A 27645-nucleotide genomic window follows, 5' to 3' on the forward strand; every position below is an offset into this window, starting at 1 on the left:
AAGGGCGAATTTTCCGAAACTTGGGGAGGATGCTTGAAATGACATGAAAAAGACGGCGATTGGCAAACCTATTTCTATGATCATTAACAATAAAAGAAAAAGACTACATTTTCTCTTTTTTTTAAGAAAAGAAAACCAAAGAACAACACTTAACTAAAGAAAACTAAATTTTGCCATGAAACTTGTCTTTAAATTTTGAAATAATTTTTGAAATTTTTGAAAATTATAAACACATCAGACTTCAATTATTTTATTACATCAGCGCAACGAAACGATACATTTATTACAATAATCTTGACAAGGAAAGCTGCATTAAAATTATGATAAACACATATCGATAATGAATACATTCGATACTCTTGTAAATACGTCGTCACACCTTCTCAGGGCCATCTTAATAGTTTAAGGGCAGATGACCTTAAAATTGTTGTAGTCCCCTCCCCCCACATCAACAAAACAAAAAAAAAGACTTAATAAATGCCTTTTTTTTAAAAAAAAGTATTTCATAATAGGCCAAAATAGACAAAAATAGCTTAATGGGTTAAAATAAGCCTATTAATAGCAACAGGCTATTTTAACATGAAATTTATTTACCCATTAAAAACTGTCTTTTAGTATAAAGTAGCGTTATAATGGCCTACTGTAACGTGTTTTGGCGTATTTGAATAGCCTTTTAGTGCACTGAATAGATTTGTTGCTAACGAAAAAAATAATTAAATATTAAAATAAAACTATTTATGAAAAAAATTGTGGATAAACGGTTAAAATGCACTTAATAACTGGGCTGTGGGCCATTTATCACTCTTACCGGAGGTTATGTATTATAACCAAGCGTCGTTGGTAAATTTAATAAGTACTAAAAAAAATTATCACTTGTACCGCAATTATTCATAACACCCAAGGGACGTGTTTAAAATTTGTTATATTATATCGGGTCCGACTCATACTAGAATCATATGGAATTTGGTTCATATTTATCAAATTTACCAATAGGATATTATGAATAATCGCGGATAAAGGCGATAAATTTCAATTATTTATCAAATTTATCAACAGCACTTGGTTACCATGCATATTTGCCGGTAAAAGTGATAAATTTATCAAACTTGTCAAGATGATTGGTTAAGTATACATAATAACCGGCTATTATATATAATTACAGATTGATCACATTTACCGTAAAATATAAAACTCAGTTGACATTTTTATAAAGTTATACGCAGTTGCACATCCACACTGATCAAGAAAGAAGTGTGAAAATTCCATGTAATATGTTTGAATCCTTTTCCTGCATGTTATTACAATACAAAAAAAAATCAAATTAATTTACACTATAATTATAGCCAATGGATCATCAACTACAGTATGATGTGAATTTACCATCAATAAAAAGTCATCATGCAAAAAAAGAATTGAAAAATTTTAATACCTAAAACAACCATACTGTTTTAGAATTTATATTCAAAGACATTTTTGTTAAAAACTATATTAAAAAATTCCTTTTTCCTTTAGAAAAATTCATAATAATAATTGCAAGGAACCTAAATTTTTCAATAACTAATACATTTTCTTGAAGAGATGCTGAGAAATAAAAACTTCAATCAAATAGCTTATGTAATTGTATTTCGTATTAAATATGAGAATTCATCTCTAAAAATACATTCAAAACATCAATAGAGTTAATCTTAAGCTCAGAAACAAACTGTCTTTAATTGCAAATAAATGAACGCTAATTGGCAGTGATACCTAAAAATATCGAACACGTAAAGGCTTGGGAATGAATGCATTCACCCAACATTCAAACATACGTGGATATGGTTTTTGGACCGTTGTAAGCGGGGTAATAAAAAGCAATAAAAGTCACATCAAAAATGAGCATATAAGTGTTTTAGTCCGTTTTCAACTCTTTGTCCTGATGTTTATATCATTGCTTGATGAGGTTGGCAACGAGCTGGATCTCCTTCCAAGCAAATCGGACATCCTCTTCAGTGGTCAACCTGGAACAGATGGCGAACCTCAGAATGAAACGTCCTTTGCATTTGGTTGGAGTGATGTGGATCCTACCCCTTTCGTTTATCGTCTTCAGTAACTTTTCGTTCAGGCTATCGGGACCCTGTGCAGAAATTTAAAAAAAAAATGGACAAAATAAGTTACTAAATTGTAATATTATTTTTAGGGCGCGGTAGCCCGGTCGATAAGATGCTCGCCTAAAGTACCAAAGGATGTTTAGAGGTGTCGCGAGTTCGATACCCAGTTCGTCCTTGTTAGAAAACTTTCCTGACACAGGGGTACAACAAAAAAGGCGACTTGACCGCAGCGAAAATTGCTACCGCAGGGAGGCCCCCATCGAGGTGTTAGCGCACCAACCTCTCGATGAGTATGAAAAACAAGCCTGCCGTTCGGAATCGGCAATAAATTGTAGGTCCCGGTCTAATTAGCCCTCGTGTGCAGAAAATGACCGTGGTGCGACAAAAATGATCAAATGATATTATTATTACAATTTAGATATCATTAACAGGCCAGAATAGAGAGTAGTAGGCAGATGTGTGAAAAGTTATCTTTGCGATCAGTTTCATGCCATATGCCATCCACCCTGTTCTCATGCAAGCCTCAATGATTAGCAGAATATGTTTGTTTCTTATACATTAGAACTTTGGTGAACGAGCGATTCGCGTAACGAGCAAAAATTTTGCGTTTTGTTTATTTATTCTCACGTTATCACAACTGAGCTTTCTTTCTTTCAAACCGAGCACAACTCAGGTCTATCGCCATGTATGGGCAATTTACTACCTAGTGAGTCGTGCCGGAATTATGGGTAATATTCTCCCCCACCGTCTCCGCTCAGCGTGCCTCACTCGAAAAAATGAACGCATGTGCAGTGTCGTCTTAACGTAGAGTCTACCCGGGAACATCCCGGGTGCCTCAAGAGAAGAGCCTCACGAAAATTAGATCTGTTTGAAATTTTCGAGAGTGAGCGTCTACATTTGCCGGGGAGGGCCTCAGAAACATCACTTGGTCCGTGAGGCTCTTAAGACGGTACTACACACGTGCCAGCGTAACTGTTTGGCGTTGTTCGGCGTTGTCGATACGAAACTAGATGTAGGATTGTAACCACGCATATGTGCGGCTGAAGCTCTTAAATTCTGCCTGGAGAAAACTGTCTGCTGATTGCATTACTGAACGTGTCTTTTAGGGGCTAGCTCATAAACAGGAGCCGACATTTGTCGAAGAGAGTGTTTTTCTTGGGTCCTGACTTTTTCTTTCAGTCCTTACTGAAAGTGCATGAGGATGATATTCAAGAACTAGCTATATAACATGGCCATTAGTTGACCGTTGAATCTCCTCCTCACGCAACAGCAAAAGTTCATGGATATCTCATCTGAGGAAGACAGGAGTGTGGAGAAGTCCCTCACTTTTCAAATGATATTAGAGAGAGATGTATAGAATGTGGAATCCCTGGTTCTTTTCTACAAAATTTTGCACAATCAAATAAAGCTGTAGCAGTGCGAGCAATGAATCTGTGCAATGACAATACATATTTTCATTTCCGAGAAATCCTGCGGCAAAAGCAAGTGTCATTGGATAAGTTCTTTTCAAAGTCACACAAAAAGAATAAGTTGCCAAACAACACAGAGATAGTCCTCCTCTCTCTCGTCTTTTACAGAAAGCACCGTATTTCAACGTGTATAAAGAACCCTCGAGTGCAAGAAATCCCCTGATTTTTTTGGGTTTAGAATTTGGAAAAAAAAAAGTTGAATAGATACATCTATAATGCTATTCATGTATAAGAAACCTTTCTCATTTCCGGAACCCAAATTTTTTAGCAAAATGGGGGTTCCTTATACACGTTAAAATACGGTAAGTTTGTAAAAATTATCTATTTTTACAAATTTATATATTTTTACATTGTATTATATGTTTATTTAGGGTGTTATTTTATGATATAGTTTTTAATTGTATTATCATTGTGTTGTATTGTATTATCATGATATTTAATTGTATTATCATTGATTGAATGCTGTTTTTATTATTCATTTTTAAGTGAATGAATAGTTGTGGAACGAATTATCCGAGTTTTTATTATTTCCTATGGGGAAGTTTGATTCGATAATACGAGCACGTTTGACGGAACTTATTAAAACCTTTTACCGGCTGAATTAAGATTTGGATTGATAAAATAAAATAAGATAAAATTCATGAAAAAAAAATTTTCTTGTATGTTTTCTGGACTTTCTCATGTCGCCATCCGCATTATAGCATATGGTGCTATCGCATGGTTCGGTGATCCTAAACAACAACTAAGAACAAAAGTAGACTCTCTTCAAAGAAAATTCCTGCTATTCATCACTGGACCCCATAACACCAAACAGTGCGTTAGCACTTGTGCTCCTAAACCATAATATTTAAGTAATACACCATGTATAATTTATAATGTTTTTGTATATACAATTTCATAGTATGATGGTGGTTTAGTAACCTTGAATATTTGTACGAGCTCATTATGGCATTTGTTGTGAATATGTGACGTACATAAAAATGTTTATGTGTATCAACAGTTTTTATAAAAAGGGAAATTTATATTATGTAAATAGCGTACATTATATAAGTATATTATGTAAATATGTGTGGGTAATTGAAATGTGATCGCTGCCACCCAGCACTGTGAACGGGGTCTGTGTTTGATTGTTCCCGCCACACTTTTATAGTATGATAGTAATTTTGTAACCTTGAATATATATTTGTATGAGCTCATGGTGATATTTGTATCCAATACTACCTTCATAGAGTAATGTTTATGTGCATTCCCAATAGTATAAAAAAGGGAAATTTTTGTTAAGTAAATAATGTATGCATGTAATTCAAATGTGAATGCCCAGCACTGTCAACGGAGGCTCTGTTTGATTATTCCCGTTGCAGTGCAGGCTCTGTGTGCATTCTGTGTGTGTGTGTATATATTGCATATTCTGTAATAGGACAGGCAAACCAAACTGCTCAGCACTGTGGACGGAGGCTTTGTTTCTTCGTTTCCCGTCACAGTCGAGGAGCTGTATATATGTAATTTGTATATATTGTGTATTTTGACCATTCTCAAAGCTCTCCCACTTCAACATGTCGGCTTCTTCTTCTTTCTTGCCCACAAGTCTTTTCCACATTTCTTTCGGAATCCCAGACTGCGGTCTCCGGCCCTTATGTGCCACTGGGCGCACGTGCAATTTTTCTCCCTAGTCATTGGATTCAGTTACTCATTTTTGTCAAATGGCTTGTATGTTGCATTGGTTGATGGCTGTCGTCATGGGAGAACGACGCGAGTAATTCGAAACTTGCGAGCACGGGGCAAGGGGAGCCACCACTATAAACCTTTGTTAACTTTTCCGACGCAACTTTGCCTCTTTTGAGGTAACGGAAGTAAGGTGCTTGCATCAGTCCGGGGTTGTGAGCGGTTCTATCTATCTATCCATATATAGAAACAACATTAAAATCAAAACAAAAATTTTTTTATTCTTCCTTAAAAATAGGTGATTTAAATCAATTAAATTTATGGCGTAAGTCCTGAAAAGAATGAAATTGTTGTTTTGTCAATTAAGTTTGGAATGTCATGCCTTCAGGAAAAAAAAACCAAGTGCTTTCATGTAAGAAAAATATTTTTTCTAATTAATAAAACCGATGTTTCCAATTGGTAACATTGGCCGTTGAAAGGCTCGTTAACAGAAAACTATTAAATTCCTTTTTTTTTTTTTAGATTTTCCGTAAGATGGTGAAAACTTACCCTATCAATAGGCGCTACAGATATTGTTTATTATTCGTTAGAATGCAATCTAACGAATCAAAAAATAGAGTTATTTAAATTCTCAAATTCGTTGAAATATATATTTATTTATTCTAAAATATATTCATTTAAAATAATATCGAAATGTAAAAAAAAGTCACTGCAAAATACAGGGTGAAGGTATTAAAATGAAGAATATATATTTTAATATTTTGATTTGTATCATAATCAATTCACGTATTTCTTCCGATATTCGATCTCAAGTTTAGAAAATATTGCCTCTAGATAGCAGCACATACTTAAATAATCTATATTTATATATATAAAAACGAATGTATGTCTGTCTGTCCTTTATGCATTACTACTCTATTCATCCGATCGCCATGAAACTTTGGGAAGTTGTTGAGTATACTCCCGGGAAGGTTTCTATCATAGTACATCTATCCTACGATAGGTGGCACGCGTGTCGTAGTTTCCTGAAATAGTTGTGTAGCTGGTGCTAGACAACGGCGATTTGTTTTATTTTTATAATTTTATTTTATTTTTTTTTTTATTTATTTATTATATACAAACCTGTGCAAGGCCAGTAGGCTCTAACTCCACAGGTGCACTATTCAAACAATCAATAAAATTGGAAAGAGACGGCAGGGAACATCAGTACACATTCATACACACGAATATATACAAAGAGAAAAATGCATAAAAGATGACGCCAATAAAAAAATAAAAAAAATAAAAAATCCCCGAACACAAAACAACAATAAAATAAACATGTTTACACAATAAAATTCAATATATAAATCAGAATAAAATACATGTATATATATATATATATATTTAAAAAAAACAAAGAAAAGTAAATAAAAAATCATCACATGTAATTCCAAAGTGAAATAATCAATAGAACTGATGGAAAAAAAAAAGTTATATAAATAAAACAAGCATATATGCACCAATAAAACCCGACATGAACTAAAATGCATAGCACATTAAAAATGTTGAAAGATCAGAAGCGTTGAGAGAGTGACAGAATCTGTGATATGTAGATGAACACACGAGATCTGGTGGTAATTTGTTCCATACTCTTCCAACTCGGCATCGGAAGTTATAAAATTTAGCATTGTTCCTGGCAGTTGGAATTTTTATTTGTAATGAATGTCTTCTCAGTGAATCTCATTATTTAACAGTTTTAAATCATTTTTTTATTGATTTATATATTATATTTGATTATTATGTATTATATACACATATTGATTTATTAAAAAAAAAGAAATATTTGAAATATAACAAAAATCATCGAGCTTGGTGATACAACAATAAGATAATCAGTACGAAAAAAGTAACTTCCGAAGAAATCAAGTTGAGGTGTCAATAAATATTTTGTTTATAAACATAAAAGGAGTAATAATTAATTATGACTATCATGTTCATCTAGCAATAATACCCCGTGCTACCCAGGTTTTCTTCAGTTACTGGGAGGATTGGAAAAGTGACAAACCATTACAAAGGAATAAACTGTTATACTAACAGCATTAAAGAAGAGGCAAACAATCGTAAAGGCATATGCATGTCTGAAACGCATTTTTTGAGAACCACAGTAACCAAAATAAACATTCCGAAAAAGATTATTGGGGGCCCAGGATCCATTCATCATGTTACGATCATTATGTTCGTTATCATTATAACGAACTGTGTGGCATATCCAGGAATTTTTCCATTTATTTATTCGATTTTTTTTTTAGGATTATTTATTTTCAGCGAATTTGCGAGCATAGTCGACAGTTATGCCCCCCAGTGCCCAAGTGACATGGTGGTAAGATGCTCGTCTACCATCGTGAAGGTTGTTGTCAGGGTCCCGGGTTCGAACCCAAGGGAGGATATAGATAAGATATTTTCCCTAACGAACTCGAGGCGACCACCGATAGACAGCGCCTTCACTTCCAACCCATCTCGCTAATGGCAGTAAATTGCGATATGGCCAGAGTTGGTGTTTGGTGAAGTAGTAGTTATGCCCCCCCCAAACGGAAATCGATTGGTCGATCTACATCTGAAACACGAAAGAAAAAGGCATCACGAGCTTCAGAAACAGACGAACAACGGGAAGCAAGATTAGAAGTTGTTCGAATACAAACTGCTCAAGCCCGTTCTTCTCAAACGAAGGAGCAACGAGAATCGATATTGGAAGCCGATCGAGTACGCACTGCTCAAGCCCGTTCGAATGAAACAATTGACCAACGAAGAGCAAGACTGGGAACCAATCGAGAACGCAATGTTCAATCCAGATGGACCCTGCACGCTGATTTGAATCTTGCTGCGTTCCATTACGATGTTGATTATGATTACAGTCTTCATCGAAGTGTCGTTATTGGAAAAATGGACAAGTTATGTGAATTTTGCCGTGCATTGAAATTCAAGAATGAAACTCCAGGAATGTGCTGCGCAGGTGGGAAAGTGAAATTGCCAGAATTGCATTTACCACCCGAGCCATTATCAACGTTGGTATCAGGTGACACAAGCCAGTCGAAATATTTCTTGGCAAACATACGCAAGTGCAATTCATGTTTCCAAATGACATCGTTCGGTGCAACAGAAATCATACGTGACAATTACATGCCAACGTTCAAAGTCCAAGGGAAAATTTATCATCGTGCTGGATCACTTCTACCACTGCCGGATTCAGATCACAAATTTCTCCAAATTTATTTCATGGGAACCACTGATGAACAAGTTGATCAACGTTGTCGATTCAATACCAGCACTAATAGAGAGAGAGAGAAATTGTTGCTGCTATTCAAAATTTATTCGATCAACACAACGAATTAGTTCGACTGTTCAGGACGGCCCTTGAGCGAATGCCAGCTGATGATTACGTTGTTGTCATTAGAATGACAAAACACCAGCCGGTCAACACGAAAGACAATACAACGCACCAACAATTAATGAAGTGGCGATCGTCATAGTTAGCGAAGAATTTAACTCGCGTGATATAGTTCTTCATCAGAGATGGTAATGTTCAGTGAGTCTCCGAAACTCATCGCTCATACGATGCATTGCAATATCGAATTTTATTCTGGCAAGGAGAAGATGGATATCATTTGAGAAATCCACAACCACATGAAGAGACCAATAAGAAAGTCAATGCCACGAATTACTATTCATATCGATTGATGATTCGTGAGAACCCAGACAATCACATTTTGAAATGTCGGCAATTGTTCCATCAATACATTGTCGATATGTATGCAAAAATCGAGGCCAAACGACTTCCCTTTATTTGATTGAATCAAACCAAACTGCGCTCAGAAGAATATATTCATTTACGCGATGCAATTGCTACTGATGGTAATCCCAATGAACTGGGGAAAATGGTCATACTGCCAGCTACATTCACAGGAAGCCCACGGCACATACATGAATACTCACAAGATGCAATGACTTATGTTCGCGCATACGGTGGTCCAGATTTTTTCATAACATTCACGTGCAATCCTACGCGGGATGAAATTAAAGAACTTCTGTTGCCTGGATAATCGTCTTCGAATCGTCATGACATTATCGCACGTGAGTTCAAACAAAAACTGAAATCTGTGATGGATTTAATTGTTATACATCATGTTTTTGGGGAGACACGCAGTTGGATGTATTCCATTGAATGGCAGAAAAGAGGATTACCGCATGCACACATTTTGATTTGGTTGATCGACAAAATTACACCAGACAAAATTGATGAAGTCATCTCAGCAAGCAGATGTCCTCATTGATCCAGGCTTATTCGAAGTCATTACCAAAAACATGATTCATGGTCCATGTGGCACGATCAACAATTCTCCGTGCATGAAGGATGGAAAATGCACGAAACGCTATCCAAGAGACTTACACGCCGAAACTATCACTGGAAATGATGGATATCCACAATATCGTCGACGATCAACTGAAGATGGTGGCAAATTCATCACTCTAAAAGTGCGCAACAATGACATTGAAGTCGATAATCGTTGGGTTGTGCCGTATTCACTATTACTCTCAAAGACGTTCAAAACACACATCAATGTCGAGTATTGCAATTCAGTGAAATCGATCAAATACATTTGCAAATATGTCACCAAAGGAAGCGATATAGCAGTTTTTGGAGAGGGAAATGCATCTGCACCAATCGATGAAATCGAACGATATCAATTGGGATGCTACATTAGTAGCAATGAAGCTGTTTGGCGTCTTTTCTCATTTCCAATTCATGAACGTCATCCAACAGTTGTTCATACACAGCTGTGCATTTTACAACGGAAAATGTACATGCAAAGGCATTTTCGCCACCGCAAACAACGTTAACTGCGTTCTTCTCATTGTGCACGGATGATTTGTTCGCAAGAGAATGCTACTTTACGCAGAAGTGCCAAAATACTACACATTGAATGCATCAGCGAAAAAATTTCAACGTCGTAAACAGGGCAAACCAGTTGAAGGACATCCGAATTTATATTCGTCCGACGCGTTAGGCCGTCTGTATACAGTTCATCCAAACAATCAAGAATGTTTTTACCTGCGATTACTGTCAGTTAACGTACGTGGACCGAAATCCTTCCAAGAACTGAGAACAGTAAATGATGAAGTATGTGTGACCTATCGAGAAGCTTGCCAAGAATTAATCTTCTTGAAAACGATGCTCATTGGGACACAGCAATCGCTGATGCATCGAATACTGCTCAATCACAGCAAATAAGCAGCGATAATATTGACAACGTGTTTCCCCTCCAATCCGAAAGATCTTTGGGAAAAATACAAAGATTACATGAGTGAAGACATCCTACGTCGTTTGCGAGCAACGAATCCGGACATGCAATTCACACCAAATGTGTATAATGAGGCGTTGGTTTCGATCGAGGATATATGTTTGTCAATCGCTAACAAAGGATTGGCGCAGTTGGGAATGTGTGCACCAAATCCATCTGCAAATGACGCTTATGCAACGTGAAACACACTTCGACGTCGATGATTTGGGTACATTTGTTGAAAAGAATCTTCCGAAATTGGTTCCAGAACAAGGCATTGTATATGACACAATCATGCAAGCAATTACAAATCAAAGCGGGGGATTGTACTTCATAGATGCGCCCGGAGGTACAAGCAAAACTTTTCTCATTTCAATCATTTTGGCAACCATACGATCACGGAATAAAATTGCACTGGCAATTGCATCATCTGGAATTGCGGCAACACTTTTGGATGATGGTCGAACAGCGCATTCAGCACTGAAATTGCCGTTGAATTTGGAAACCACTGAGACGCCAACATGCAATATCACCAAAAATTCCGGAATGGGCAAAGTTCTCTAAACATGTGAACTTATCATGTGGGATGAATGCACAATGGCTCACAAAAAAGCATTGGAAGCGCTTGATCGTACACTGCAAGATTTGAGGGGAAGTGGACAGCCCTTCGGTGGAGCATTCATTTTATTGTCTGGTGATTTTCAACAAACTCTGCCAGTTATACCACGTTCAACACCCGCTGATGAACTTAATGCATGTCTCAAATCATCAGTTCTATGGCGACATGTAAAGAAATTGATTTTGAAAACCAATATGCGTGTTCAACTACAAAATGATGCATCCTCCGAACGTTTCGCAAAACAATTGCTGGATATTGGGAATGGGAAGATGGCAATCGACAGATCTACACAATGTATCACATCGCCAACAAACTTTTGCAAGATGACATCAACCAAAAACGAATTGATTCAAAAGGTTTTCCCAAATATCGCGCGGAATCACAAAAATCATCAGTGGCTCAGTGCACGTGCTATATTAGCAGCTACGAATAACGATGTCAATGCCATCAATTTCAGCATTCAAAACGGAATACCAGGCGAAGCGACAACGTACAAGTCCATCGATACTGCGATTAACCAAGACGAAGTTGTCTATTACCCAACGGAATTCTTGAATTCACTCGATTTGCCAAGTATGCCACCGGAGGCGCAAATGCGAGCCAATCTCCCCATTGAAAAGTCTCGCCACAGAGAGCAACAGGCCTACAACGATTAATTATTCAATCATTACACTTCACTCATAGTTAGGAAAACTGGTGGCAGATGGCAGCACTACACATAACAAGCATTACACAGAAACAAACTTCACGTCAGGTTTCACTACACGTACACACACATTCCCGCATGTACCAATTCGTTAGAGATTCCGCAGAGGAATATGGACGAGGTACATGTGTGGTATAGTAGTAGTAGTAGGTATGCCACCGCACATTTTAACATTGAAAATAGGCGTGCCTATCATTCTTCTCCGAAACATCAATCCACCACGACTTTGCAACGGTACAAGACTTTCGGTGTCAAAGATGATGAATAATGTCATCCAAGCTACAGTTTTGAATGGAAAATTCAGTGGGGGGAATAGATGTATATTGTTGCCACGTATTCTAATGATCCCAACAGATATGCCATTTGAATTCAAACGTTTACAGTTTCCGGTGCGACTCGCTTTTGCAATGACCATCAACAAAGCACAAGAACAATCGCTGCAAGTGTGTGGGCTAGATTTGGAGAATCCGTGCTTCTCACATGGACAACTGTATGTGTCCAGCTCACGCGTCGGAAAACCTTCCGATTTATTCGTGTACGCACCCGACGGAAAAACAAAAAATATCGTGTACCCACAAGCACTCTAATACATAAATAGAATTAAAACGACGCTTTGAAATGTTTTCCATATGAAAATAAATAAGTTCCAATAAAAATGACACAATACAAATTGAATGTTATCATAACGAGAGAGTTTCCTTGAATTTCCTTTCTTCTGAGATCGCAGCAACGCGCGACGGGTAAGCTAGTATTTTATATTTTATTGTGTTTGATAGTCACTAAATGGCAAAAGCTTTTTATTAGGCATACAATAAGTTTACTTTCGTTTTCGTCACTCAGTTCAGTTTTAATTAAGTTCGATTTGAAAATTCAGAAAGGAGGACGTTCAAGCGCACACCTTTAATAACTTCACTTTTTCAGATTTTCACAACACATGGCGCCACTATTCTGACCAATAAAACCGGCCACAATAGTAGTTTCTCTCAACTAGCCGCTTAAAAAATATTCTAGGAATTTCAACGGCTATTGGCTTCCTCCTCCCATGGCCCCCACATCCTGGAGCAGGGCCCTTAGGCTGGGATCTTTCGTGGGCCCCCGACCACACTTTCACGGGCCCCCTTTATGATGAATTTATAGAAAAAAATGATGAAAATCGTCTCGGGCCCCAGGGCTGGAGCCTTGTCAGCCCACCCCTTGTGGGGACCATGCCTCCTCCTCCTAACCAGATGGCTCAACGCTCTCTGTCTCAATGAAGAAATTTCGGCAGGTGGTCAAAGAAGACCTTGGCCATGCTGAAAGCTGTGCAATGCATACATGTGTTGTTAAGTCTGTTTCTGTGTAATGCTTGTTATGTGTGGTGCTGCCATCAGGTTTTGCGACTATGAGTGAAGTGCAATGATTGAATAATTGTATCGTTGTGTAGGCCTCTTGCTGCCTGTGGCGAGACAGAGTTGATCGGCTCGCATTCGCGTCTCGAAGTTGGGAACCACAGAAAACCAACTCCAGCCGACCACCACTGTGGCAACCCCACCGTTGATATGACCTCTCGACCACCACAGCTAACGGCTGTTGGCCAATGCGTTTTGGAAAAAAAAACCCCACAAAAACACTCATGACAATTAATGGGAAAATGGGAAAAAAATTTTCCCAGAAAATAATTCTGAAAACCTGAAAAAAAATGACTAAAGGGGCGAATTTTCTGAAATGTAGGAGGACGATTGAAATGACATCAAAAAAGGAGGGCATATCCTCGTAAAGGAGGACGTCTGATACCCCTGGTTTTAAGAAACCTCGTTAAACACCACTTTCATATTTTTTTTTTTTTTTGTACATGTGAAACTTACCATTTCTAATTATTATATTACCATTAATTATATTTCTACCTTTGGAGGAATACAATTATTTTTCAAACGTTAATTGCAAATTAAAAAAGAGAAGACTAGTACCTTAAGCCGAAAGCAAACCAATCCTAATATAACTGGATAAACAATTTCGAATATCTTGTCCTCTGAAACCATCCTTTCGAACATCTTCGCATATTTCACGTGCTAGAAAATAAGAATACATATACAATTTTATTGGTTTAAATTTACGAAATTCAATTTAATGTAACAGTCAACTAAAATTGAATTCAAATATTTAACACTATATTTGCACATTGTGTATGTACAACATATACTTTTACAATATACGTATATACTTTTCTGATATGCTCTCGAATTCCTTCCACTCCATACATTCGAAATACGAACCACAACTTCAGGGATCTGAATCTTCGGCCCAATGGTATCTGCCAATGCTGAAGTAGAAAAGAAGGAAAAATGTTTATTCTTTATGATGTATACTGTACGTGTGTGTGTACATCAATAAAAATTTTCAAAAATTGTGCAGGAGAAAAAAATTAGCATGTTGAAAGAAATCCGTTTATTAATAAATTCAATCCAATATAAAAAGTGAAAATACAATATCAAAGTCAGTTCGAGAGAGACTTAGCAACTCCGAAATCAATTTCTATTTACTTCTGTTTTGCGTGAGGAAGTTTTCTTCGTTTATCTTACACAACAGTGTCATCCATAGCTAGAGCTATCTACGCAGGGCCGAACTTGGTCATTTAGCGGCCCGGTGCGAGAACAATTTTGTTGCCCTCTTCAATATTGCGAAGGGATGTGATGGGAGTAAAGCTTAGATATATTAACTCATTTTTGCTCCATATGTAAACCGAAATCCAATTTAGCCCGCTAAAAGTCTTGGAATTCAGATTCGTCAAAAAACAAAACAAAAAACTTTCCGATAAGGTTTTCCCATGGGCGGAGATACGGATTGGCGGGGGGGGGGGCCCAGAGTCAAAGGTGGGGTCGACTGATCTAATGTATATATGAATTGACATCATTATCATCGTGCCCCCCCCCCAGACTTCCAAGTCAATCCCCTGTCCAGAAAGCAAGGCCGCCTCAGAGCACGGACATACTGGGTAGTACAAGCGGATAAAGAACCTGACGTTATAACGAGCCATGTCTATTACATGAAATAAGATTTTGAATCGAGATTATATATAATGGAACTTCAATTATGATAGGACGACGGGCTCAATAAATCTCTTTTCTCGAGGGTTCCTGGTGCTGTTAAGACCATGCCCCCCATTCAGAAAGACTGGGAGGGCTGGGGGGGGGGGCTTAGATATTGATATTAAATTTTTCCAACATTAATGACAACCAATTTTGTTAATAAGTCAATATAAGGAGCCAGCTAAAAATCTTTGTCTGAGGTCCTATCGAAAATCAAAGTACCGTTCAAGAATGTAGGACCTGAACCTGAAAAACCAGACACTCCTAGGATGTGTGGTGCCAAGTATTCAATACAAAAAGAGCGTTGTCCGTTAGATTTTGCTGTCATTTCCCAACTTTTCACCGATTTCTGAATTCAAATATCTTGGCGAATATTGCACTTAGAAACACGGGATTGTTTCTGTTGGCTCAGGAAAAACAGGGCAACAACTTTCTAATTTGAAGGTAAAGGAATTACCGCATAAAAATTCAGATTTTTACTTTGTGACGCACTGTATTATCACTCTCAAAGCTGGTGAAGGGTAATTTTCGATCACCTTTTGAGCATTTTTTAAATTGGAATCACACCTCTACGACAGGTGGTCGATGAGATAAAGGTCGCATTAGCACTTACAGGACACCCTGTATAGTGCCATCTCTCGATGAAAGACATGCAAAAATAAATGAGTTACAGAAATAATCATGTACCCGATAGTCGGGAACTTGTCCTTCCTTTTCGTGTTTCAAATAAGTCGGGTTGACTGAGAAAGCTTCAGTAATCTCGTATCTGTTCTTCACCCTTTTCAAGTAAAATCAGTCACATAAGAACTAGATTGTACAGTATGCGCTAAAAAAACTTATTTCTAATTTTTATATATTTTCTTCTTAATTAACCGCATGTCACGGATACTTCCTTGAACTATCACCTCCAAATCAGATGATATTTTACATGTTACAATTGGTTCTCATTGAGCCCAAGTTTATCATTAGTAGAATGGAAGAATAAATAAAGTTTCAACTTTGACCCCGAAGTCTTTCCAAAAGTGACTATCTCGAGTATTTCTTAGTCAGAAAACGATATTAGATTACGTTAAGCAATACAGTAAGCATACAAGATATCTCTACATTTACCACATAGCTGAGCAATCAAAATTAACGAGCATCCACTTGTGAGGATTAAAATTGAAGCTGTCAGCAAACTGTATGGAGAGAGAGAATCAATTAGTGACGACTTTTTCAAGGAAAAAATCCATCAAAAACACTGAATAAAATTGTTTTGTGAATAAATAAATGTAAATAGTATTTGCTTCGGTTGAATCACCTCGACTCCGTCCAGAAGAGGTCGGAACTCGGGACATATAAAAGAGGAGCCAGCGTATGCGGCATCGACGTGAAGCCATAATTTCTCTCTTAAACCTATTCAATATTAATTAAAAACAAAAAATAAAACGATGAGAGCTCGCAGTCTGATAATTGTGAGACTTTGAAATTCGTACACGAATTGATAACAACAGTCGTCTACTTACATACAGGACCAATTTCTTGCAGGTTATCGAATGCGCAGGTGTTGGTGCTGCCAAGAGTAGCCACCACCTAACCAACGAAACGTAAAATTGTGTTCATTTCGGTTTGAAATTCGATAGAAAAGATTATAATTTGTAATAAGGGCTAGGATTTTTATGACATAAAAACTGCTTGAAAATGCTTCATAAAAAATGTATTCATGCCCTAAAAAACCTAAAAATATGCTCTATAAAACGAGAAAATGATCTAAAAAATTTTCCTCTTCCATTTCCGGTAAAATTAATTTCAGTGAAATTATGAACGAATGAATGAGGAATATTAATGCAACTAAAACTATTTCGAATAATCAGTAGAAGCTTGAACTGAAATTCTTCAATTTACGAAACTGTCAAATGTATAAACGTCTCATAGAATCAGTAACAAAGTTTTCTTTAAAAAATGATTTTAGTTTTGTACCAGACTAAAAGTTTATCGCTTAAAAACATCCGTACAAATTAATCTAAAAACTTAATGCTAAAATGGATGTATAGTCGAACCTACCCAAGGCAAACTTGCTCAATATAATTTTCACTAAGTACGAATTCAGTATTTTTCACGTTGTACATAATCATTCAACTGTTTTGTTGGTAAATACAAAATTCGTTTAGTACGAAATATTTTTTTGTATTTCTTCGACTTTTTCTGTATTGATGTTGTAATACACACAGGCAAAACAACCTACTAAGTTTTTGCTTCTGAATTCAAAGACAGGTGGCAGCACTTCTTGAACACAAAGCATAAATGATAAATGAATTGACTGCCATGTTATTCTTTAGGGGGGAAAGTGGAAGAAGGTTTTGGGGAATTACCCAAGAAATCTTGAGGATATAGGACTGGTGTGGAAAACAATTCTCATTGAAAATGAAGAAATATGCAAAATAATGGCTTAAAATCATTAAATTATGCTCTATCACGTAAAAGTAGTAAAATATGCAAAAAAATTTAACATACAAAGTCATGGAAATTGTAGCCCTACTAATGAATATAATTGATATCGAGTAAATGTTTACCAGAAAAGGAACGAGTCCATTTTTCCTGTCCTCGTCGATGGCTTCGGCCAAAGCATCAGCCCTAAGGCTCAAGTTCTCATCTGAAGGAATCAAATGTATCTTCACTGCCCCGAGGAGAGCTGCTCTTTCCACTGAAGAATGAGACTTCATACGGAAAAGTATTAGTTGGAAGAGTTTTAACGAAGAAATTTATGCATTCAACCATCAACAATAATTTATCAAGCATCTATCTCTACGTGTATCGTTTTGTGAAATCATAAGAAACCGAGTCGGGAACCAACCTGATCAGAAGCATAGGCAACGAGCCTCTCCATTCCGTGCTCTTCGTCTTCGTTCTGAAGTTTCGTGAGAACCCGGCTACGAGCAGCCAGCAGAGCTACCAGAGTGGCTTCACTCGCAGTACCCTGCACACAATTTGAAAAAGATGACACTTTCATGCACCAAGTTGAAAAAAAAATTGCTCTTTCTTTCCTCCAACATAAGTCGCATTACATAAAACATTTAAAATTGAGTACAGTATCGAGTATTATCAAATAGTACTTGTGTAGTATCGAGGACTCCAAGGGTAAGAACATAGTGCACGTTGGTTTTCGATACCGCGAATCGGCACCGTCAAGGATTTGTTAAAAAAAAACATCCTGAAATTCAGGTTTTCAACCAATGAAATTGCTCCAACCAATTTCAGGACTTGTAGAATCGGAAACCGTGCACTATTGTTCGTACCCTAAAAATACCATATCTTTCTTACCTGTATGACACCACCTCCAGGCCCTTCGGATTTGAACAGGAACTGATCCGGCAATTGCAACATTTGGCCAAGCCAATCGAGCATGACCATTTCCAATTCTGTACATGCAGGGCAAGACATCTATGGATAAAAGACATTTACTTTTAGATTTAATATTGAAATTTTCTCTATGTTGGACCTACATGCCTATCGAAGACATTCGACATCATTTGAATCAATAAGTGCCGTTTCATTAATTATTGATTGAGACATTATGGCAACATAATGGGTCTCATTTCTTACCCACGTGAATCCGATGCATGTGAGAGCACTATTCAATATATCCGCACACATCGCTGGATACGAATTGGCCGTCGGGAAGTACGCATGAAAATGAGGGGAATTCCAATGAGTCATCTAAAAAATAACGTGAGTGTCAATATAAAAATTTTAATAAAATGCAGTACAGTCTAATCCCGTTAAAACGAACTCCAAGAGACAGGAGAAATCATTTCGTTATAACAAAAGGTCGTTGTAAAGGAATTCCAGATTTTTTATGAGGAATTAGAAAAGTGTTCGTTAAAACGAGATTTTCGCTATAACGGTATTCGTTAAAACGGGATTCGACTATATTTCAATTATGACAGTATTTGATAGAACTATCATCGAGATTATGAATTTGAATTGATAATTCAAGCCGTTGATCACGTAAATAATCTGGGAAAGTCCCGCGGGTAACTTGAGTGATGCAGAACTGCACTGCGGGCCGCTTAAGTGCTCCAAAACTGTGCCACATTCCATAAGAGATCTCTAAATGTGCCATAGACAACTTAAGTGTTCTGGAACTGTGCCGTGGGGGATTCAAGTGATCTGTAGATGTGTCGCGGGTCACTTAAGTGATCCGTGAACGTGCCAAAGGCCTACTTGAGTAATCTGAAAATGAGTCACGGACCACTTAAATGGTCTGGAATTGCTCCACGAATCACTTGAAAGATCTGTAAATGTAACGCTTAGTTCATTTACACCAAAGTTAGGTTTGAGGTGGCGGACCACATCAGATATCCCCGAGGGCCACATTTGGCCCGTGGGCCGTGTTTGGCATTTTTGGCTTGGGGGGGGGGGGGGTCGCAATGAATTTCTTAAAAAAAAATTGTGTTCTATGTATTATTAATAACATATAAAGGTACTTTCTTCCCAAAATAAATTTGTTTTTAAATATTTTTTTGCATTATCATCGGGAGAGTGGCATGAGCCCCACTATGCCTCCCCGCGCGTAGGTATCTGATTCCAATATGCGTGAGGAGGTGGGGGGAGTGCTGACGAAAATTTGCTGACAAGGGGGAGGGGGGTCAAAATGGGCTAAAATTCTACTGACATAATACTTGAATGGCCCCTATAATCCTTCTGGTTGGCTCACAAATACCGCATGTTGATTGGATATGGGGCATAGAAATCGCCAATTCTGAGCCCAATCATTTCTTTTCCGCACAACGATGATACTGTGGCACGACCAGGGGGAATTTTTTTTTAACTGAATATTATGAAGGCAAATGGACTACTTGCTGGCGTCACGAGTAGCGTGCAGAGGCCTTCTATCTCTAGGAGGTGCTGCTGTAGCCCCTTTTTCTTATCTGTATTTATTTAAAGCCGCTTGAAAGTTTACTCTTAATGCAGCTTTGGTATTTATTTAGTGTACTTTTCACTGGGCGTTCCACTTACAAAAATAAATTAACCGGGCAGCGGACTTCAAAAGATTGAGAACCATTGTTTTAGAGACAACTTTCAATTAGAAAAAATGTTTCAAATGATGTCGCCCATCATCTTAAATGCCGTTCAAATGACAATAAAGTACATTAATATAAAGAAGTTACAAAATTTAAAGTTTTATACTTCCCCACTCTAACTTCCAGGTAGAAAATTTTTGCCCTGTCTCTCCTCAGCTCAACAAAAAATATCATGTTTCCAAGTGCAATATATTCATTGAGATATTTGAATTATAAAAAAAAACATAACTTGGGAAAGAACAGCATGAACCAACAAACACAACACTCTTTTCCCTCATTTATATATGTGCTACTCTTTCCCCCGATTTTTTAATATCTCTTTGCCGCTGTGGTGGTCGAGTGGTTATAGTGACGGACTCGCGATGCGAGGATCCGGGTTCGAACCCCCACAGTGGTGGTCGGCTGAAGTTGGTTTTCTGTGGTTCCCAACTTCAAGGCGCAAATGCGAGCCGATCTCCCCGTTAAAAAGTCTCGCCACAGAGAGCAACAGTCCTACAACGATAAAATCATTCAATCATAACACTTCACTCATAGTTTGAAAAACTGGTGGCAGATGGCAGCACTACACATAACAAGCATTACAGAGAAACAAAAAACTTCACGTCAGGTTTCACTACACGTGCACGCACATTCCGGCATGTACCGATTCGTTGGGGGGTTCCGCGGGCGGGGTGCATGTGTGGTGTAGCAGTAGTAGGTAGGGCCTCCAAAAAAATGGCTCGGGGATCCATGATGTTCTTAAGTCAGCCACCTCGTTGGGCAATTTGCCTGTTGTGGCGTTGTATTTGTATTGTATTGTATTGTATTGTATTGAAACATGAAAATGTTTTGTTGTGGTCTCGGGAGAGACAGAGCAATAATTTTTCAGTTAATAGTAAGAGGACTGTGAGGCCGTATAACAATTCAAATTTTGTAACTTTTTTATTAATTTTTTTTTTCATTTGAGCGTCATTTAAGGTGATGGGCGACATCATTTGAAACATTTTTTATAATTGTTGTTTTCTCATAAGTTGTCTCTAAAACCAACTGTTCAGGAAATAGCCATTGGATAAGAGTTGGACATCCTGTACGATCACACTGTACTAATCAGGATCAAATACGGCCGTGAAATCAAAATCTCTCGGTTATCCACAAAAATTGAAAAATAACATGAGAAGTATAAGATAGAAATTTTAATCCTATATAAATGGAGCAACTAATTTACAAGAATATTTTCGTGCGTTTTCAAAGATATTCCTAGATACAATTCCTAAGATCAAAAACATTAGTATTTTGAATTTTATCACGTAAATAAAAGACAGGAAAAAAAAGCTGGAAAGAATCTTGTATAATTATATTTTCACATTTCTCTATTAAGAATTTTGTAAGAATCTCAAAAGATGGAGGGACAGAGAAAGGCGCGAGCTGCACTTTTAATGCATTACCAAAACAAAAACAACAACAAAATTCTTTTAAAAGCTTTTAAGAATTTGGGTAGAGGATTCTTCGAAAATTCTTTTACTTCATTTCCCAAGTAGTTGTTCCCAAGCGATTTTCGAACTCTTGAAATGCACGACGAACATCACCATCTTGGAGCAAAATACCGGAACTATTCCGAATGCTTTATCCTAATGAGCAGGAGTCCGGAATCCCGGATGTTGTTTTGATTTTTCCTTGAGAGCTCTCGAGATTAATAATGTTTTTTTTTTCTCTTCCTCTTCTCTACCTCTCTATCCAAAGACCTTTTATATTGCTTTTATAACATATTATTCTACTCAAGGTATAGAACGAGATCGAACATTTGTTAATGTGATGTTATTTCAAATTATTTAAATTTTTCACTTCAAAGTAAACTTTTGAATTGTGGTTATTTTATTCATGTTTAAGTGATCATGTCGAATCAATTTTGCATTTACGAGAGAATAACTATTAAGGCTTGTAATTTATGAAGAGCATATTCGAAAAATTTGTCGCTCGTGGTTCATGGAATTTTGATTATTTGATTCCCTTGAGAAGCAGAACCAATTCGATAATTGAAGCATAGTGGGAAAACTACTCGAAAACCTTCACACAGGAATTTACATGCGCGTCATATCCGTAATAATACCCAGAACTAAAAGAACTACGAGTTAATGGTATACGGAAGTTTCGCCTCCGACATTTCGCCCCGATGTTTCGTCCCCTCCATTTCGCTTGCCCTGAACTAAAAGTTACGCGTGACGAAATGAGTGGGTGAGTAGGTGACTGCATGTGTGATGTAGTGAGTGGGTTGGTGAGTGGCCATATCAGTGGCTGAGTGAATGTGTGAGTGACCGATTGAAGAGGTGAGGGAACGTATGAATGACCAAGTGAGTGAATGTATGAATGACCAAGTGAGTGACCGATTGAAGAGGTGGGGGAACGTATGAATGACCAAGTGAGTGAATGTATGAATGACCAAGTGAGTGACCGTATGAATGACCAAGTGAGTGACCGTATGAATGACCAAATGAGTGACCGTATGAGAATCCAAGTGAGCGTGATGATTCATGCGTCCACTAACTTGATCACGAAAACGGTCACTCAAATAGTCACCGACTTGGCCACTCATACTGTCAGGCACTTGGTCACTCATACTGTCAGACACTTGGTCACTCATACTGTCAGGCCCTTGGTTACTCATATTGTCAAGCCCTTGGTTACTCATCCGGTCACTCTCATACTGTCAAGCACTTGGTTACTCATCCGGTCACTCTCATACTGTCAAGCACTTGGTTACTCATCCGGTCACTCTCATATTGTCAAGCCCTTGGTTACTCATCCGGTCACTCTCATACTGTCAAGCACTTGGTTACTCATCCGGTCACTCTCATACTGTCAAGCACTTGGTTACTCATCCGGTCACTCTCATACTCTCACTCGCAAACTCACTTGATCACTCACTCGCAAACTCACTTGATCACTCACTCATACACTCACTCGCAAACTCACTTGATCACTCACTCATACAATCACTCGCAAACTCACTTGATCACTCACTCATACAATCACTCGCAAACTCACTTGGCCACTCATACAATCACTCGCAAACTCACTTGGCCACTCATACAATCACTCGCAAACTCACTTGGCCACTCATACAATCACTCGCAAACTCACTTGTCCACTCATACAATCACTCGCAAACTCACTTGTCCACTCACAAAATCACTTGGTCACTCACACAGTCAGTCACTCACTTGACCGCTCGTACGGTTTGGACAGGCGAAAAGTCCGGGATGAAATGTACTGGAGACGAAACGTCAGAGGGGTGAAATTTCTTTATCCCTAAGTTTTGAAATGTGTGTTTATTTGAATGTTTCTCCACAATTCTTGTCTTTACGAATTTACACGAATTTTAACGGCGAATTACCGACACAGAGAGTGGAAAGCAGATAAATTCGGGCTCCTGTTTCTCACGCTATTATTTCGCCGCGAATGTTCTGAGTGGTTTTTAAGAACTTTTGAACAGAGGAAATTAAATTTAAGAACATTTCTTCGAGTACTTGTATTATTTTCCCCAGCCTTCAGATATTTTTCGAGCACTTTCGAAATTCCGGCCTCAGAATTCAGTTAGTTTTGGGGCAAAAAAAAAAAAAATCATCTGACATCACAGAATAGTTTACTACATTTCAAAGGGAGCGCAATAAGTGGAAGTAAGATGACGGGATGTGTGATTTGTCTGGTGAATTTTGTGATAAAGCATCACAGACTATCGTATGGAGTTTGTTTATTTTTTGATCAAAGAGAAAAAAAAGTCTTTAAAAATTGGTGTTTTTTGTTGCATTTTTCAGAAGCATGGCGCACTAGATATCAATATACTGTATGCATGGCCCCCACAAGGGCAGGGCTTGCAGGACCCCAGGCCTGGGACGATTCTCATCATTTTTTGTTTTTTCGTGCTATAAATTCACTGTTGAAAGGCCCGTGAAAAGTCTGGTCTGGGGGCCCGCCATATGTCCCAGCCTAGGGGGCCCTGCTCCAGGATGTAGGGACCATGACTGTATGGGATTTTTCTCCAACTAGTTACAGGAAATGTTTGTGAATTGTAATAATTTTGGGAATCACCAAAATCTCTGGAAATGGGATCATTAAAGTATTACATCAGCATCGATGGGGGGGGGGGGGTCCGATTTGCTGACTTTTGATGACAGGGGGGGAGGGGAGGGGGTTTGGATGATGCTTACGTTATCAACCAACCTTTATAAAATATGAAACATTCATTATAGCATCTTTCTCGGTGCGCCGAAAACGAGAAAAAACCTTTCGCTAGTTTTTGTGGGCACCTGAACTAATATTTTCCCTAATAAGTCCACTTTGGTGATCACTAAATGTTTGGCGGATCCTTCAAGTGCTCTGGAAATGTTTCCGAGCCGCTTAAGTTCTCTGGAACTGTGCCACGTATCACTCAAGTGATCCGTAATTATGCCGCGGGGATCACTTAAGTAATTAGTCAATGTGCCGTGGGGGTAACTTCAGTGATGTAGAACTATACTGGGGGCCGCTTAAGTGCTCTAAAACTATCCCACATGTCACTCAAGGGATCCCTAAATGTGCCACGGATCGCTTAAGTGCTCTAGAACTGTATCGCGGGGTCACTTCAATGATCTACACCAGTGGTTCCCAACCGGGGAGGCTGTTAGGGGGTACGCGAAAAGAAAATGGTAATGGCGGCCACCCATCTAAAAAAAGAACAAAATAATTACAAAAGATTAAAAAGAATTTTAAAAAGAAGGTAGAGGTTTTTACCAATATTGTCAGTTGTAATATATTGACTTTCCCTGTCAATAAAATCTTCTATAACAGAGGGGCTGCGTCCGCTGGAAGGGGGGGGGGGGATCGGCCTTTCCTCCTCCTGCCGTCCCCAACCTATGATCCAGATTCGCGCACTCTTTCCTCTCGGCTCATTTTTCTTCGGCGTTTTAGATTTGATTGTTGACACATGCCGGCCATGGGCGGAGATAGGGGGGTCCCATGATCCCCCCCCATCGTGCCTCCCCCAGACTTCCAAGTCTATCTCTGCCTATGATGCCGGACTGTGCATAAAAACGAATAGGAATTAATTAATTCTTGTTGTGTTTAACTTTTGTTGTGGGTGTTTGAATTGAGGCGTGTGCGTGTTACTCCTACAATTTTCTACGTCAACTTTTCTACCAAGCACCTACTACTCACGTAATTTACGCTATGGATCAGTGGCTAAAAACTAGATATGTGCGGAAGTTGACTGAAACACCAAAATGAAGTACTGTGCACGTGTAAACGTGAAAACATATTTTGAATCTGTCAAAAGTGATTCTGTCAAAGTTACTGAGGCCTCCTACTACATTAGCTGTCGTACTGCGGCTTCATTGTCGATTCCAGAAAAGGAGAAATTGATAGAGCTCACATCAGATACCACTCTGAAGATTCTCTTCAATGGTGGAATGGTGAACCTGGTCAGTTTTTGGGCTCGCCGCGCTCGAATACAGTGAACTTTCTAAAAAAGCCATAATGATTTTATTGCCGTTTGTTTGCACGGAGCTTGTTGAACAGGCGTTTTCTTCGTATACTTACATAAAAAATAAATATAGAAGCAAATTGAACGCAGCTCCAGATACGGGTTTGTATTAATCCTCTTTTCAGTCTATTTTTTCAAAACTTTGTAATTCAATACACTCCCAAATATCATATTAATTTTTTTCCAATTTTTGTGTTAATTTTTTTGATTACTTCAAAAATAAAAAACTATATAATGAAAAAATAGATTAGAATAGAAAAAGCAATAGATCTGGTGCTATAATTTTCGAGTGTAAGTAGCAAATATGCAAGCTGTTATACTACCAGCTAATTATGGGCCCAGAACATCACTGTCAGAGAACCCATGATTTTGAGACTGCCATGTATACAACCGACATTTACAGAGACATATAATTCGATTATTGGGTGGAATGAATCCCCCTCAATGTGCATCTGTACTAGGACCATGGTTCCAGAGATCGATCATATTTATAAAACTTATTGTTCGTTAAAATTTAGTTCTGACTGAATTCGATTCAATAAGTAGAAAAGGTTTCAGATGAGAGGTAGGGCCCTCGATAAGACTGGGAAGCTACGAGAAGAAAATGTGGTCCAAAGGAGTCATGGGTTGAAAAAGGTTGAGAAACACTGGCCTAGGTGACCCTGTCAAACCTGATTTTTTTTTTTTCGCGTACAAAAGGCATACATCATTGTTCACTGAACAAAATGTATTTTCCGTACATCCCGCTTTTAAAGAAATTGTCCCACATTTTATAGTCCAAGATTAATTTACCGTTTCTAACTAGGCCAGATTTGATTTATATTACCGCTGTTACTGATGAGCCATCATTTCTAATTCCCCCCCCCCCCCAAAACTGCAGCAGGGTTCCTATTCTGGAACCTTTGTGGGTCCCCTCTATAGTGAATTTATAGCTTAAAAAAAACATAAAAAATGACGAGAATCTTCCTAGCCTGTCAGCTCCAACCGTGTGAGTGTCACGATCATTATTTATTAAACTTACTCCGTAAAAAGGAAGTCTAATGAGGCTACGAAATTTATCATTAAGAAATTATGGAAGAAATTTATTATTAAATGCAAATCTCATGTTCATGAACTACTTAAAAAAGTTCGTTTTGTTTTATATAATTTTTATTATATAAGTAAGAAAGTTTCCGCTAATTTCTTAAAAGACCTTTACTATGCTTGGTTTTATTCATTTATAAATTATGGTACAATTATATGGGGTGATGATTATAAAACTAATTTATTGCCATTACAAAAATGAGTTTTCAAAATTTTGAATTGGGGTCAGCCTCATTCTTCTACAGTTTTTAGAAATCTTAATCTACTTCCTTTACGCCATAATACTCTTTTTCGTATTATTATTTTCTTAAACCGTAATAAAGGCTTATGCAGTTTAAAAGATAATGTTTCCGAGCGAAGACCTCGTATGATTTACCGTATTCCTCCTTTAAGAAAGAAATTTTTCGTAAACATTTTTATTATATAGCTCCGAAATTATGTAATTCACTACCGCTAGAAATACAAAATATACCCACACACACACGCGCGGCATTTAAAAAATCATTATTCAAATTATTAATTTCAATAGACGATGTAGACTCTTATGTAGACATGACACTTTTTTGTGTTGTGTATGTTTTTTCGTTCTTGGTTTGGGTGCGGTAGCCCAGGTCGATAAGATGCTCGCCTAAAGTACCAAAGGATGTTTTGAGGTGTCGCGAGTTCGATACCCGGTTCGTCCTTGTCAGAAAACTTTCACTGACACAGGGGTACAACAAAAAAACGGCGACTTGACCGCAGCAAAAAATTGCTACCGCCGGAAGTCCCCCATCGAGGGGTTAGCGCACCAACCTCTCGACGAGTATAAAAAACAAGCCTGCCGTTCGGAATCGGCAATAAATTGTAGGTCCCGGTCTAATTAGCCCTCGTGTGCAGAAAATGACCGTGGTGCGACAAAAATGATCAAATGATCGTTCTTGATTTTTTTTATCTTTACGTATTTTTTTATTTGACAGTTATAATTTTGTCTCTTTTATGTTGTATATCTGTCTTTTTTTTATGTTTCTGTTCATGTCGTATGTTTTATCTATTTTATTCTTTAATTATCATGTAAATTTTCAATCATCCGTACAGGCATC

At 37.9% G+C, this 27645-nt stretch overlaps 2 protein-coding genes across 2 annotated transcripts in view; one reads left to right on the forward strand and one right to left on the reverse strand.

The window, feature by feature from the left end:
- Positions 1-234: 234 nt before the first annotated feature.
- The window catches only part of Ddc (aromatic-L-amino-acid decarboxylase), a 51131-nt gene continuing 23720 nt past the window's right edge, over positions 235-27645 (reverse strand). Inside the window, exons 3-13 of the mRNA XM_089231314.1 lie at positions 18509-18622; positions 18227-18346; positions 17760-17882; positions 17479-17622; positions 16432-16498; positions 16227-16321; positions 16037-16104; positions 15614-15704; positions 14062-14160; positions 13808-13909; positions 235-2113 (exon numbers count right to left, since the gene is read on the reverse strand). Of these exons, the coding sequence (XP_089087440.1) occupies positions 1925-2113; positions 13808-13909; positions 14062-14160; positions 15614-15704; positions 16037-16104; positions 16227-16321; positions 16432-16498; positions 17479-17622; positions 17760-17882; positions 18227-18346; positions 18509-18622 (1212 nt within the window). The 3' untranslated portion in view covers positions 235-1924. The remainder of the gene's footprint in view (positions 2114-13807; positions 13910-14061; positions 14161-15613; positions 15705-16036; positions 16105-16226; positions 16322-16431; positions 16499-17478; positions 17623-17759; positions 17883-18226; positions 18347-18508; positions 18623-27645) is intronic.
- Positions 9494-11330, forward strand: LOC149087083 (uncharacterized). Its single transcript, XM_089231767.1, has 3 exons — positions 9494-9959; positions 10531-10633; positions 10674-11330. Exons 1-3 carry the CDS (start codon positions 9494-9496, stop codon positions 11098-11100), a joined length of 996 nt encoding a protein of 331 aa, XP_089087893.1. The 3' UTR covers positions 11101-11330.

This window comes from Pholcus phalangioides, unplaced genomic scaffold (assembly GCF_987345545.1).
Source record: "Pholcus phalangioides strain wild (caught in Gottingen) unplaced genomic scaffold, Ppha-v1.0 ptg000004l_1, whole genome shotgun sequence".
NCBI classification, from domain to species: domain Eukaryota; kingdom Metazoa; phylum Arthropoda; class Arachnida; order Araneae; family Pholcidae; genus Pholcus; species Pholcus phalangioides.